Source organism: Populus nigra, chromosome 19, assembly GCF_951802175.1.
Source record: "Populus nigra chromosome 19, ddPopNigr1.1, whole genome shotgun sequence".
NCBI lineage: Eukaryota > Viridiplantae > Streptophyta > Magnoliopsida > Malpighiales > Salicaceae > Populus > Populus nigra.
The window spans coordinates 8,719,702-8,733,695 of NC_084870.1; the positions used below are offsets into that span (position 1 = coordinate 8,719,702).

Consider the following 13,994-nt stretch of genomic DNA (forward strand, 5'->3'; position numbering starts at 1 on the left):
ATTTAATATTATCACACCATCATTCATTTAAACCCCAAATCACTCTTACGTGTCCCTTCTTTTCCTGACTAAAAGCTGTTTAAAAGTTGCTTTCGATAAAACAAAGTGTTCTACTTCAAATTAATTTTTTATTTTTTTAAGTGTTTTTAGATAATTTTAATAAATTAATGTTAAAAATATATATATTTAACTCAGGGACAAAGTTGAGCCTAAAGAAAAAACAACTCAAAACAAAAAATGCCCGGATGGACAGACAGTTTTGGGCCACAATTTTCGCCAGGCCTTTTGTTCAATGCATTAGGCAATCCAACTGGACGTCTTAAGCCTGTGTCTAAGACCACATCCATGCATATATGAAAAGCCCAATAGAAAGTCAGCGGAAGAACTGCTATAATGGCGAGTTAAAGAGCGATGGCAATGGGTATTCATGACTTATACCTGAATCTGAATTTAAAATTATTATTTATACTCAATCCAAAATCTTAATTTGCTGCTGTTGCTGTTGGAGCTGCTGCAGCTGCTGCGCTGTTGGAGATGGTTCTGCAGTGCTGCTATAGTGCTATGCCAATGAGAAATGTCGGGTTCTACTCTTCCGAACTATAAGAAAGGTGACGTTAAGGTATAATTATAAATTATATGTATAAACTTCACTGATTTAGCACTCCCCGGTCCAAAACTCAACTTTTATTTTTGAATTTTACTCAATAATCTGAATTTGATTTTGTAAAAAAAAAAAATTCAACTTCTATCGGATAGGCTGAGAACAATCAGTTTCGGGTTAAATTGACGTCCTCGAAAATAATGCTTTAAGGATTTTTTTTTTTTTTAAAGGTGGCGAATTAGTCAAACGTATGTATAAACGAGGTGAAAATGCTCTACTTGGTGGCCGCCGAAGGCCATACATGCTTTGATTGTAGCTTTCAGTGGTTGGTGGGTGATAAAGGGAAGATCTCTTTTTGTCAAACCTGTCATAGCATCATTGAAGGCTCTAGTGGGAAGAAAACGTGGCTCCAAGAAATTATCCTCGAGTCCCTCAGTAAAAGAAAAAAGAAGAAGAAAGAAAAGCACCATCCTTGATATATTGAAACTTTAGATGGTGATTCTAGCCACGAATCAAAACTTAAAAGGCGTCAGCTCCAGCAATTGCAAATTTGCAACTTGCCATAAGACCACTTTTGAATCTTATTGATAGTGGGCCTGAATTAAATATGTCTATTGATCGTAACACCAAGCTCTGGTGAATAGTGGGCCTGAATTAAATATGTCTATTGATCGTAACACCAAGCTCTGGTGACAGTGAAATAAAGGGCGAGTAAAAAAAGGTGTCTTATGTCTGTCTTTAATGGTTTAACATAGCAGGATTTGATGCATAATTAGCGTTTTGTTCCTTAAAAGTCAATTTTACCTCAAGCATTTTCTGCAGTTTCTTCTGCAGTAATTCGCTAAAGAAAGCCAATAACATTCCTGAAGTTAAAGCTAGCAAGCAATGGCCTGGCCTTACACGAGAAGGCTATCTTTGATATTGTAATGGTCTTTTCTGTGGTCATTCTGAACTTTTGGCCTGCACATGGTCAGAACTTTTGGTTAATTTGTAGCTAAAACTAACAGTGCTTGTAAGGTAAGATCACAAAATGGAGAAGGACCTAAATGAAAAGAAGAAAAAGACGGCCTTATGGTCCAACCTATTCATCTTTTCCTGGTCTACCAGAATTTGAGTCTTGGAATCAACTCTGGGGCTATCCCACTTTGAGTTATTGTAAATGACAACTTGCTAGCAAAAATTTAGTGCTCGTTAGACGTTATATATATGGAGTCCTTGATTATGGTCCAATATTTGTCATGGAGTAACCTTCTCTCCCATGTCTATCAAGATTTTCATGACTTGGTAGTTGGTATTCATGGCCGGCCTGCGTTTTAAAATGTTTAGATTTTGGAATTAGTGATCAACTTTTATAAAAATAAAATTTTTTATATATATATATATATGACTCATTTTTAGACTGAAGGTGATGTTCATCTTTGTATATAATATCTTGTTTGCCTAAGGTAAACACAAATGCCAAGCTCATGCATCTCCTCAAACACGGACACGAAGGCTCATGGATCTTCTCAAACACATAAACCTTGTTGATAATTTATTGTGATGTGACATGAATTGTAATCCTTCTTGGAATTTTTTTAATTAGTTTTCACTGTCATTGAAAACTTTATAGGATCAAGATCATGACTGGTGCTCTATCAAAACTAGGATTTATTCCTTACAAATATGACTTGTTTTTCTAGCGCGTGTTGTGAGGATTTTAACTATGGCGAGATTCTCTTCTTCTTTTGTGGATACAAGTGTAGATGGATCATATAAAATCCTTGTATCGTATGGTTCTGCTTTACGGATATTTATCAGCAGAGAGTTCAAGATACAAACCCCAAGAACCCTAGGGAGGAACGAAAAGGCAAACCACCAGTCTTGTGAACAACTCCCCTCCCCAACTGCATTTGCGACTGCAAATTGACATGAGCACAGACAGTTGTTCTCTGTATAAAAATCTCGTGAATGAATAAGATAGTATCTGTTCGAGCTGACCAAATTAAAGAAGCTTCTTTCATTACCATATTCATGCTTTTCTCCCCAACTTTCAGCAACCCAACCCCACCAACAAAACATTTATTAACTCGAGAAAAACAGAATGGTCCTCTCTCTGTTCCCTTTCATTGCTTGAAGCTGCTCTTGAATCTTAATAATGGTGATGTAATTATGGAATTATTAGTGGCAATTTTCATCATTCAGAAGCCTAGAACACAACCATGCTTCTGACCCACTAACGCAAAAACATTTGGACGGCCAAATGAGCATTCCAAATTCATCATAACATTTGCACTATGAGTCTGTTCCTTCAATTTGATGCACCTCATCATCACGAGTCTCTTGTCATAAAGTTTTTTGGGTACATATCAATATTGGAAGCATTGCTTGCTTTGCTAATACAATCTCATAAATACCATGGTATATTAAATTTGTCAAAACTGTCGAAATTAACGCAGTTTTTTTTCATCTATGGAGTAAATTTAGTGACTTCATCTCGGAATAAATTTTTCATGTCAAAAAAATATTTTTATATCATTTGATTAATATGTTAATATTAAAAATAATTTTTTTAGTATATTTTTAAATAAAAAATATTTTAAAAAATAATATCTATTATAATTCTAAACACAATATAAATCATAAAAAAATAGGATTGCAACTCTTGCTTTTTTGTTTCTTTTTTTTTTATCTGGGGGATTTTCGTGCCTTAAAATCGTGATAGTACCTAAGTTTGACCGAAAGCATTTTCATTTTTGCGCATGAATACTGATAAGTACGGCTGGTGTTTGGTCACAAAGCAGTTTAGTTACCATTCACAAAGCCAGCAACACGTAAATTCCAGGCAGCTTCCTCAACGGTCATACGCTTTAATGGGTTTTATCTGACGACTAAATTATCTGTCATTTAGTCTGCATTTTAGTGAATTATATTATTAAAAATTTTAGATTTTAGCTTTATTTTTTTTTCTAATTAGTTGTTTTTTAGTTATTTACGAATATGAATATTTAAGGTAAGGTATTTAAACTGATCCTGTCAGGTTTTATCAGATTTTAACTAAATAAAACTACATATTCTTACAATTTTAGTTTTGTTTATATCTGATCTTAGGATTTAAATGCGTGTTAAACTCAAATTCACAGCTTTCCTTACACAAACAAGGCTACGAACCCCTCTTTTATCTAGTCAAAGCAAGTAAAGTAAGGTTTAATTTTATAATGATTAAATGTATTTAATAATTAAAATTACTCATATTTTTTTTATGTATATTTCTAATAGAAAGGATAGATTTGAGATTAGATTAAAAATAATAATTCAACAAAGAAAAAATGAGGCCAACAATTATAAAACTCAACAATTGCCTCCTTAACACCCCAATTCCCTCGCAAACCCTCTCATTCTCTGCCTTTCTTCTTAAAAAAATATTTTCCAAACAAATATTTATCGATCATGGTTCTAGAACTTTAAAAGTCTTGATTTCCAGTATTTATAATCTTGTCAAAAAAATAATTATTTTTTTCCTGCAAGGAAACTACGTGCAAGTCTGGTCATGGTTCTAGAACTCATTTACTTTTCAACGATGATGCTAATCACCAAATCCTCTAACTCATATCCGTACATTTTTCTCTAATTGTTTTTTTATCCCCTTGAAATCAGTTGGGAAATAACTAATTTTTCTTCAAAAAACATAATTCCATATCTGCCCTTCCATGACGTCTATAAATTAACCCTAAAAAATATCTTCTCTCCATATTTCACGCTTCTTTGATGTTTTATAGAAAGCAAGAAATCAAAGGAGAAGCAGAGGAATGGCTTACAGGACCAGCACCGTTTGCATCGTGGCCATTCTTCTCTTTTCCTTTACTTTGACCTCTGCTGCCCGGCCGGAGCCAGCCTTCGCTGATGTAACTCCGATGGAGACTCTATACGGGGTATATATGTTAGTTTTTCATGAACTTGCTTGTGGTTTATTGGCTTTTTCTTAATCCTTTTTGTTCTTGATTTTTTGAAGGATAATGCCGAAGCAGAGACTGTTGAGGTGGAAAAGAGTTGTGAAGGAGTTGGAGAAGACGAGTGTTTGACGAGACGAACACTTGCAGCTCAAATTGATTATATATACACTCAGAAACGCAAGCCATGAAATCTTACGTTTTCTTGGTTAGTATTGCATCTTTAAATGGGAGACTTCCTTGTATCATTTCCCCAAATCTCTCCTAGTCAATATTGTATATTTACTTGGTTTGAATGTTGTGTTAATAAAAGCGGCCGCAGATGTTGTAGTGGGTTGTTAATTTACTTCTGGCTTCTTGAGTTTCTATTGAACGTTGTTCAGTCTTGCTACTTTCTGCAGGGCAAGACCACAGCAATTGCTCTGTGCACACAACAGAGCTGATTACCAGTCAATACTGGTCTAATTTCCAGACTTTTTGTTTCTGGCTGGTGCCTGAATTTTGTGATCAAATAGTTTTGTTATGTTAATCACGACTGCTGCTTGATTACAAATTTACAACATGGGTTGAATCCATCAATGGAGATTAAGAGACAAGTAATCTAGCAATCAGAAGGTACATGTGATCGATTGTGAAGATCTTGATCGTGGCTTAAATTGTATCTTCTAGTAGAAACCATCCTCTTTTCTCACCTGTGAGTCATCCGGTGAGGGCCGCTCTGGTCTCAGGAAGCTTGAGTAATTAAACCTATATTAAAATTTAGAACTTCGACTAATTAAAAGGATTTCATGTGCCTCACGGTTGAATGAAACCATATTGTACTATTTACAAACAAAGACTCGGTAATCAATAATAGAAGATTGAGATTTATAAGTAATTAAAGTATGAAAACCCAAGACTTCAACTGGTCAACTGCGAGTATCATTGGGTTAAACTTATATTAATTCACGATTAGAGTTGTTACCATACAAGTTTGGTAGAATATTCTAGAAATAAAGAACGTATTGTAATTCTCCTTTTAAGGTAAGCATGACAACGACAACACATCATTGTTCAATTTACAACTTGAATCCTGGAGAATTAACCATGCAATGATGACATATGGGCTTGTTTGTCGCATTTTCACCCCCAATTCAACTTGAAAATACGTTTAATCTCACTTCACTGAAGTACAAATCTATAAATACTATTATAACTAAGGGAAAAATAATAATACTAACAATCTGTGTTAATAGCATTACAGGTGACACATGCAAAAGTATGAAATGAAACAAAAATCATAATTTATTAAAAAAAAAAACAAATGTGAAATGGCCAATGCATCTACACGGGCGATAGGTACAGTATGCAGTTTTTGACCCTACTGTAAAGTCTTCGCACTTATGAATGTCCTCTGAGCAGCCATATGATGAATTGTCATAGATTTCGCAAGCATGATATATGGCTTGCCCTGGACTAGGCATGATTGTGATGCCACGATGCTTGAGCAAGTCTGGCAAATGGTGGGTGTCGATGTCACCTTATCACATAAAAGTTAGTTCCCTAGTACTTTGTCTAGGTATTATCATTTATGCCAAAAAGTCAAGGTATTAACATTGCCATCATTTATACAATTATGGGTACGCGTTCAGCATTCTATCAGAATTTGGTTCCATCCCATTTAAAAATGAGATTAATTTTAGGATACTTTCATGCTGCATTCTTGTGTATTAATACCATGAGTTTATAACTCAGAAATGTTAGCTGAAGTTGCATCAAGAAATTGAACATTAAGCAATGGTAACGATAATACCATTGGTCTTTCTACTTTTTTGTTTTTTTTGCCATTGACCATTGCTATCTCCCAGGGGGAAAAAAAAAAAAACCTCCTGCTGCCTACTGCTTGCCATAATCATAAACAGTAAGACACCATTTATTTTTAACAAAACAAGTAGCAGGACTAGAAATTTCATTGATTTAATGGGCCTAACAGAAAGTATGGGCATCAGTCCAGTTTAAGGTCCACAAATATGCATGCCCCAAGAGCAAAAAAGGCAAGGCCTTAATCCTATAATAAATTAATAAGTCTAGACTACTTTGCTACATGTCGAAAGATTACATATACATTTACTGGCGCCAAAACAGTATATTTCCCGCCACAAATTAACTAATCTGTCCATCTTCCCTCCAAAACACCCCCCTCGAATCCCTACAAAAGAAAATCCTTCCCCAAATCTTCAAAAAGAAAACCATAAAAATGGGGAAAGAAAAGCAACATTGGCTTCTCAAAACCGAGCCAGGAGAGTGGTCATGGGATGATCAAGCCTCCAATGGAGGCATATCCAATTGGGATGGGGTAAAAAATAAGCAAGCCCAGAAGAACCTCAAGGCCATGAAACTCAATGATCTTTGCTTCTTCTACCACTCTGGGTCCAACGCGCGACGTGTTGTTGGTGTGGTTACAGTGGTGAGAGAATGGTATGATGAGGGTGGCGAAGGAGTGGTGGATGTCAAAGCAGTGGGGGAGATGAGAAGGCCATTGGATTTGAAGGAATTGAAGGGTGATGAAGGGTTAAAGGGTTTTCAATTGTTTAGGCAACCTAGATTGTCAGTTGTGCCGGTTTCAAAGGAGGTTTGGGAGAGAGTTTGTGAGTTGGGAGGTGGGTTTGAAGGGGATGGAAAGGATGACAGTGGTGATGATGTTGATGAGTAGGAGCGGCAGATGGTGGATTTTGGTTTATGTAATTAAGTCTTAGATGTGTGCTATGTTTAGTTTTTGTTGAAGTATGGTGCTAATGTTAAACTGCTTGTTCCTAGATATCAGTATCATCTAATTAGTCTTAGATGTTTAAGGCTCTTTTTGGGGAAAAAGGAAAGAAAGAAAAGCAAGCAGTGCCTGTTCGTTGCCATTCTCTCGACTTTTGGCATTGTATATGTAAGTGCATAATGTAAAGGTACTTTTGTTTTAATGTTTGGTAATTGCTTGCTTTGCAGGGGAATTGATACCATGCACGCCCTAAAATATGGCCCAACAAGCTCCAATTCAGATTAACAAGCCATTAACTTGCAATCAAATATTAGATAATTATCCAAAGTTGAGTATTCAGGTGTATATTTCTTACCAGGGCAAAATCATTTGGCCAAGGCGCTTGGATTAGACAACAGATAATGGTTCTGCCATTTTGACAAACACCTTGCAAGCATGCCAAAAACACTTGACCAGCTTATTGAACGAGAATAGAGACCACATTTATGATGGTGGGTAATTTATTTGTTTCAGGGCTTTGTGGATTTATCGAATGCTTTTGTTTAATTTTGGTATTCTCGTAGTCTTACAGGATAAGAAACAAGCAAACTAGTTATAAACGATGTTTAGATGTGAAACTTTGTATTACTATTATTATTAACAACAAGAGAGCTCATTTGGGCTGGGCCTTTTGGGTCGCCCTGGACTTCAAGCTCCGAAACCTATGGCCTACCCTTAAATCCTAGCCCACGAACCAGCCGATGATTTCATGGTGTATAATCTATGCCAAATTACTAGACTACTTCTAGAATCAAATCTTTATTTTTTTTTATATAAAAAAAAACCCGTTCAATTAAAGCGAATTAAGAGAAAAGGAACTTCAGTTAAGGCGATGGCTACATAATTTGTGTGCACTGGCCAATACAACTATCCCCATTTTTTTTTCAAGACAAATACATTTTTAAAATAGATCAAAATACAGTTTGAAACATACTTCCAAATAGTCACTTATACTTGTTAGTTGTTACACTAAAAAATGTTCAGATCTTGGTGATTGAGAATTTTCAAAGGCAAGTTGAGGATTCGACCTGTTAATTAGTGGATTGGGATCTGAAAGATCATGAGTGGAGTGATGCATCCATCTTCATATCTAGTTCTAAGAACCCATATCATAGACAAGCGGAGAAGTTTAACCTTGTGAATGGGCTGAATACTACATAGACTTGAGTTTTTGGATAGAACTCTTCGAGTTTGCCGATACTCTACGGGTCAGGGGATTCATTGGTTGGTTTTAGTGATGTTGTTTATGATGAGATAGATAAGAATTTGTATTATTTTATTTTGATGATGATTATGATAGTAAATATGGCATAAATAATGACAGTAATGAAAGGGATGATGCCATCAAAAGTGTCTTCATTGACAAGCTAGTGGTGTCATTCGTGTATAAGGCGATGAATTCAGGCATATGACTAAAGCTTTGAGATTGAGCACACGAATGAGAGGTCCCCCTTTAATCATTATTACTAGCTAGACACTTGCATTTATTGACATTATTAGTGCTTATTAAGATGATTTGAGGTTTCTCATCAGTATATCAAGGTCACTTTTGAAGTTTTAATGTCTGTAGTTGTGCTATGGTTGGGAGGTCGTTTAACTGCTGCTGCTGCTGCTGTATTCTTTATCATTATAGACAGCAGGGTTTTCTCAAATTTGTTTTGTAAATGCGTTTACATCATTATAATGCTAGTTTTGTTCGTATTGTTACGTTTCAGATAATCCAAATGGTTTGAGCTCTGCGCTGGCAAAAAAAATTAAGTGGAACACAAGCATGCTTGCTTTTAATCTCAAACATTTACGGTTTTCTGCCTCTTAAAAAATTGTGATTTTCCAAACAATTCAATGCAAGGGTAGATCTCTTCAATGGGAAAGGAGGTTTAATAGAAGGGTGCATAGAGAGAATTGATCGTCCTGGACTTGATTTTGTGGCATTGGAAGATCCAAAATTAGTTCCTCCGATCAGAGCACACAAAGTGGCATGTATTTGCAGCATCTGGTGAGTTTGAGTAAGAATCTGTGCAGAAAGCAATTGGACACGGTCTTTTAAACTCATCTCTGTCATCACATTTTCACATCCTTCTCCTTTAGGTACTCTAAAGGGTGATCGAGCTGAATGGCTTGTTGAGAAATGCGCGGTATGTCTTAAATGCACAAATGAAAAACATTTCTGCTTAAAATTATAGCCATTTTATTCCCTTTTCTTTTGTAATTGTTGAGTCCTCTAATTTTCTCTCCTTGGGAACTTGGAGCCCATAGTGTGACCCCTCTGCTGACAGAACGTTCTCTATCAATCTCAGAAAACCGAGTAGACAGGCTGTGACATGTCATTTTGGCAGCAAGTACAAAACAGAGTAAATAATTGCTCCTGTGATAAATTTTCCTTGGGATGTGGAGGTTCTTATCAATTTAATTTTGACTCTCTGATAAAAAGTAATTTGTTAATTTTCTTTTAACCTTACCTCTATACTAGGTCAGCAGTTGAGTGAAATAATTCTAAATCCTCCAACCAAAGTTGTTGGCCTTTTGCCTCTAATGAAGATGACCAGCATCTTGGCTCAAGGAGGATAGATTTAACAGTGTTTGTGGAGCTTTTTTGGTGGGTTAAGATATTCCAGTGCTATAACTGAAGGGAAAGGGAACCATCCAAGTCAGATTCCTTACCACTCATTCCATGAGTTTGATGTTTTTTTTTACTCTTTTTTTTTTTATCAAATTCCTGATGACATTGGCGAAGACCATGATCAAGGCCTGATAACATAACACAACCTGTCATATGTCCCATAAATACCCAGGATTTAGTAAATCATAAAAGAGTAACTAGACCAAATCAGCCATAAATCAAATCCTGGACAACAATCAAGAACACTCTCTCTTTGAAGAAAATGCATTGTTTATTGGTCAGGAGTTGGCCATCTCCTACACTGACCACGGGAAAAGGAATGTTTGAAAATACGTGGACATTCTTCTCTTCATCTATCCCTACTATGCTGAGCTTGACCTTTTTCTTTTTTTTTGGGTTATATAGCTTGCCCAGTCAAAGCTATGTTTTCTGGCAACAGCAGAAGCTACTCCTGTTGTTAGTGTATTGACTTCATCAAGAAAAGAATCAAGTGGATTGACGATAGTGGGACCGGAAGGGGGTTAGTACACTTCCTATGTTAGTTCCTATTCATCATAATTTTCTTCTGCTGCATGTATGGGCGAAAGCTACACGGTATGTTAGTGTATATTATTTTTGTTTTTATTTTAAATATGTTGTCAGTTGGTTTAATTTGTTGGGAGGAGCTTATGTTTTTTTTAAAAAATATTGATTGAATTAGTGTCTGTATCTCGTGGCATAATAACTCTGTTATGTTGTGATGGTTGCCATGCACTGTTCCCTCAGTCCCCTTCACCCGTTTATTTCAAAAAGTTATCCCATGGCTTCTATGTGTTTCAGATTTCACTACATTATAAAATGTATAAGATATGTCATGAGATATATGTACTTCAATGATTCTAAGATATGTCATGAGATATATGTACTTCAATGATTCTTTCTTTGAATCCCCTCTTTTCACTGATCACTATCAGAAAGTATTTGTGTTGTCTGCTAATCACTTGCCTCATACCTACCATATCCATGTTCTTGGATTGAGTTGCATAAATAATACGAATTTTGTAATCTTGATTTCACAAATTTTATAGTCTAGAACTCTTGTTTTGACAGATAGCGACGATTTGATGATATTTTGATGAAACAGTATTCTTAACTAAAATGCTTAAATTTAGATTCAAATTCCTCATCGCTTTTAGAAAATAAAGTTAATTGGTGTGGATTTACATCGATGCATGCTTTAGACTTCACAGAGAAAGAAGTGAACTGGGTGATGGAAGCAAGCGCAATAGCTGTTGGTCCTGGACCGCATCGCCTAGGTGTTGAAACTGCAACAATGGCACTTTTGGCAAATCTAATGCTGTGGTCCGACACCCAGTAGCATCGAGTTCTTAATTACATTTGCAAGTAAGCTTTTCACAACGTGAATCTCACACCCTGCTACTCTTAGAATCTCTCAGATTTGATGTGTCTTTGGCAAGTCTGATTCACACTAGAAAGTGATCTCGTCCTGTTCAATCCAGTTTAAACTCAGACCTTATAATAATCTACACTTGGCACTATGTATAATAAACTAAGATTTGGAAAGCAACGTGAATCTCATTTTATCTTTGTTGTTTTATCCAGAGGCAAGTTAAGTTGGATTATAAATGCTTCATTTTAGTGTTCAGCGCTAGGGCATGACTTGGAGGTACATTTTGCAAAATGCATAATTATGGTCGGCAGATGCTATGATTTTATGAATAATTTTGGAAGATAAAGCATTTATATGTTGCACATGCTTTCCAAAGTCTATTGTTTTTTTTTTTTTTTTCATAATTTTTGCACGGCATGGGATGTCGTGAGTTGGACTCTGACCGCTGAGAGCATTTTTAACTTGAAGAAAGTTTAGACATGCTTGCCCTGATAGTGGCATCTGGTACCAAAAAAAGCAAGAAGTTGCTTGCCATCTGATTGAGGTTTTTCTTTTAATATTTTGCAAACTGTTTTGAATTCTCTTTTAATTAGGGCTTGAAATTTAAGCCCCTCAATTTGGGAGGCATGCTACAATTTATTAAAATTTGAAAACTATCTTCAAATTGGATTTCTCCTTGCAAACTCAAAAATCTGAGCATAAATATGCTTGTTTCTCATGTTCCATTTTCCGTTCTTGCTCTAGTTTCTCATTCTGGGTAATTGAATAGAGTGAATTCTTACTATCTTACCCGAGTTACTACATCTATTCTGCTGCATTCTGTTCTCGATTCTGTTGCCTAGTATCCTGTGAGCTGATGAACTATTAAGGATGGTCTCTTGTACCTCCATTTATGACTCTTTTGGGCAGATAAGCACCTGACTCTTACGTGGTTTTGCATCCCTTGCACGTGTGTTTCTTCTAAATAAATGAATAGATGGCAGTTTGATTGAATAAAAAAAGAAAAGAGATGGCAGTTTGATGATCATACGAGGTGTTCTTGCTGGGAAAACGCATTTCAGCTACCTTATTAAATTCTCTAGTCAATCAATATTAGCTGTATTGCATTATGAATTCTCCATTATATTCAATCAACAAAGCCAACTTTTTTTCTTGGTTCCCAGGGAGAGTTGAGCCCAATTAGTCTGGATGGAGGCAAGAATGCTACTAGAGTTCTGGCTTCCTGTAGCGAGCAATTTTTTCTTCTTCTACTCGTGTTTTTGTTTGTTCAGTATTGTTTTAGAATAATATAAATTATATCTTAGAATTTTATCTAATAGTTTAAGTTTTTGGGTTAAATTGGTTCTTTAACATGGTATCAAAGCCTTGATGATCAAGCAATCACAAGTTCGAATCTCACCATTTCTATTTCTTTGATAAAAATTAAACACGAGATAATATGAGCTTATGCAAGTTTTAAGTTTAAAGAGCTTTTACTTAAGGGGGTATGTTGTAAAATAATAGAAATCATATCTTGAGATCTCACCTAAAAACTTAAAATTTTGAGTTGAATTAATTTTTTAACAAGTATAAAAAAAATTATATGTGATTGAAAAAAAAAAATGAATAAAAAATAATAGAATTAGAGTAGAATGTACTATTATTTGAAAGTATTAGAATAATTATTTTTTAAAATATTTTTTTAAAAAAAATACATCAAATAGCGATCATAATATTTAAAGCCTCATTTAAATTCTGTTGAATGATGCAGTGAGAATGCACGTATCATATACAACACCTTATTTATTTCTTGGAGAATTATCCAGGGTCAGATTTGAAATGTGCACTGGCACTGTCACGTATACTGCTAGGGTCTGCTAGTTTTTTTTTTTTTTTTTACCACGCATGCCATTGTCGAGCATGCAAATATGAAATTGAAAGTTGGCTAGGAAAAATAGAGGTGCAATTTAAAAAAAGTCCTTGCAAGAATGGACCGACCCATTGAGAAAGAAGTGGTTGTTACCTTTCCCTGTCTTGATCACAAGTCATTGATTAAATCTTCATCGTGAATTCCAAAGTCAAATTTGGACAAATTTTCTAATATTATGGAGTTGTTAGTTCAGTAAAACATGTACTTGACCGCTCGGTGAGTTTTGAGGTATATGTGAAACCAGAAGCCAAAATCATGACTACGAAGCGGGAACTTAAGTTGGGAATGAAATCTCCTAATAGGCATGCCACGCATACAAAATTCAAGGAATATATGTTTTTTGTGTTTTAAAAATATTTTATATTTTATATTTTATATTTATATTTTTTTGATATTTTTAGATATATTAATGTATTAATGTCAAAAATAATTTTTAAAAAATAAAAAATTATTATAATATATTTTTGAGTGAAAAACACTTTAAAAAATAACCATATTTTTAAATACACTATAAATTTATTAACTGTGATGAAGTATTTTGTCACATTTACATTTATAGGCATTTATATTTATAGGCATTTGAGTTGAGCATATAGCTAAGTTTAAAAGTGTTAGATTTGATATTTTACTAGACCCGTAATTATACCTGCATCACATAAATTTCATATTCTATTAAATTTATGCATTTTAGATCATGATCATGTTAATGAGTGTGTATGAAATATACTGGTACGTCAAGAAGAAAACGAGGTCAATTTTG

General features: G+C 34.9%; 2 protein-coding genes and 2 long non-coding RNA genes across 4 annotated transcripts; all 4 read left to right on the forward strand.

Moving 5' to 3' along the window:
- Nucleotides 1–4,319: 4,319 nt before the first annotated feature.
- Nucleotides 4,320–4,876, forward strand: LOC133679889 (phytosulfokines-like). Its single transcript, XM_062102616.1, has 2 exons — nucleotides 4,320–4,512; nucleotides 4,593–4,876. Exons 1-2 carry the CDS (start codon nucleotides 4,390–4,392, stop codon nucleotides 4,719–4,721), a joined length of 252 nt encoding a protein of 83 aa, XP_061958600.1. The 5' UTR covers nucleotides 4,320–4,389; the 3' UTR covers nucleotides 4,722–4,876.
- Nucleotides 4,877–6,643: 1,767 nt separating this feature from the next.
- Nucleotides 6,644–7,822, forward strand: LOC133679882 (uncharacterized). The gene is made up of 2 exons (XM_062102609.1): nucleotides 6,644–7,444; nucleotides 7,635–7,822. The coding sequence occupies exon 1, from the start codon at nucleotides 6,767–6,769 to the stop codon at nucleotides 7,220–7,222; it is 456 nt and encodes a 151-aa protein (XP_061958593.1). The 5' UTR covers nucleotides 6,644–6,766; the 3' UTR covers nucleotides 7,223–7,444; nucleotides 7,635–7,822.
- Nucleotides 7,823–8,338: 516 nt separating this feature from the next.
- LOC133679137 (uncharacterized) lies at nucleotides 8,339–10,853 on the forward strand. Its single transcript, XR_009836111.1, has 3 exons — nucleotides 8,339–8,760; nucleotides 9,170–9,311; nucleotides 9,404–10,853. It is a non-coding gene; the product is annotated as an uncharacterized LOC133679137 (long non-coding RNA).
- A 9-nt stretch (nucleotides 10,854–10,862) lies between these two features.
- Nucleotides 10,863–12,641, forward strand: LOC133679974 (uncharacterized). The gene is made up of 2 exons (XR_009836254.1): nucleotides 10,863–11,318; nucleotides 12,489–12,641. It is a non-coding gene; the product is annotated as an uncharacterized LOC133679974 (long non-coding RNA).
- The last annotated feature ends 1,353 nt before the right edge of the window (nucleotides 12,642–13,994 follow it).

What these genes read in the sequence shown, in the direction of transcription:
- LOC133679889 (XM_062102616.1), top strand. Translation starts at nt 4,390, where the DNA reads ATGGCTTACAGGACCAGCACCGTTTGCATCGTGGCCATTCTTCTCTTT. An exon ending in CGATGGAGACTCTATACGGG is followed by an intron (nt 4,513 to 4,592) that starts GTATATATGTTA and finishes GATTTTTTGAAG; the next exon opens with GATAATGCCGAAGCAGAGAC.
- LOC133679882 (XM_062102609.1), top strand. Translation starts at nt 6,767, where the DNA reads ATGGGGAAAGAAAAGCAACATTGGCTTCTCAAAACCGAGCCAGGAGAG.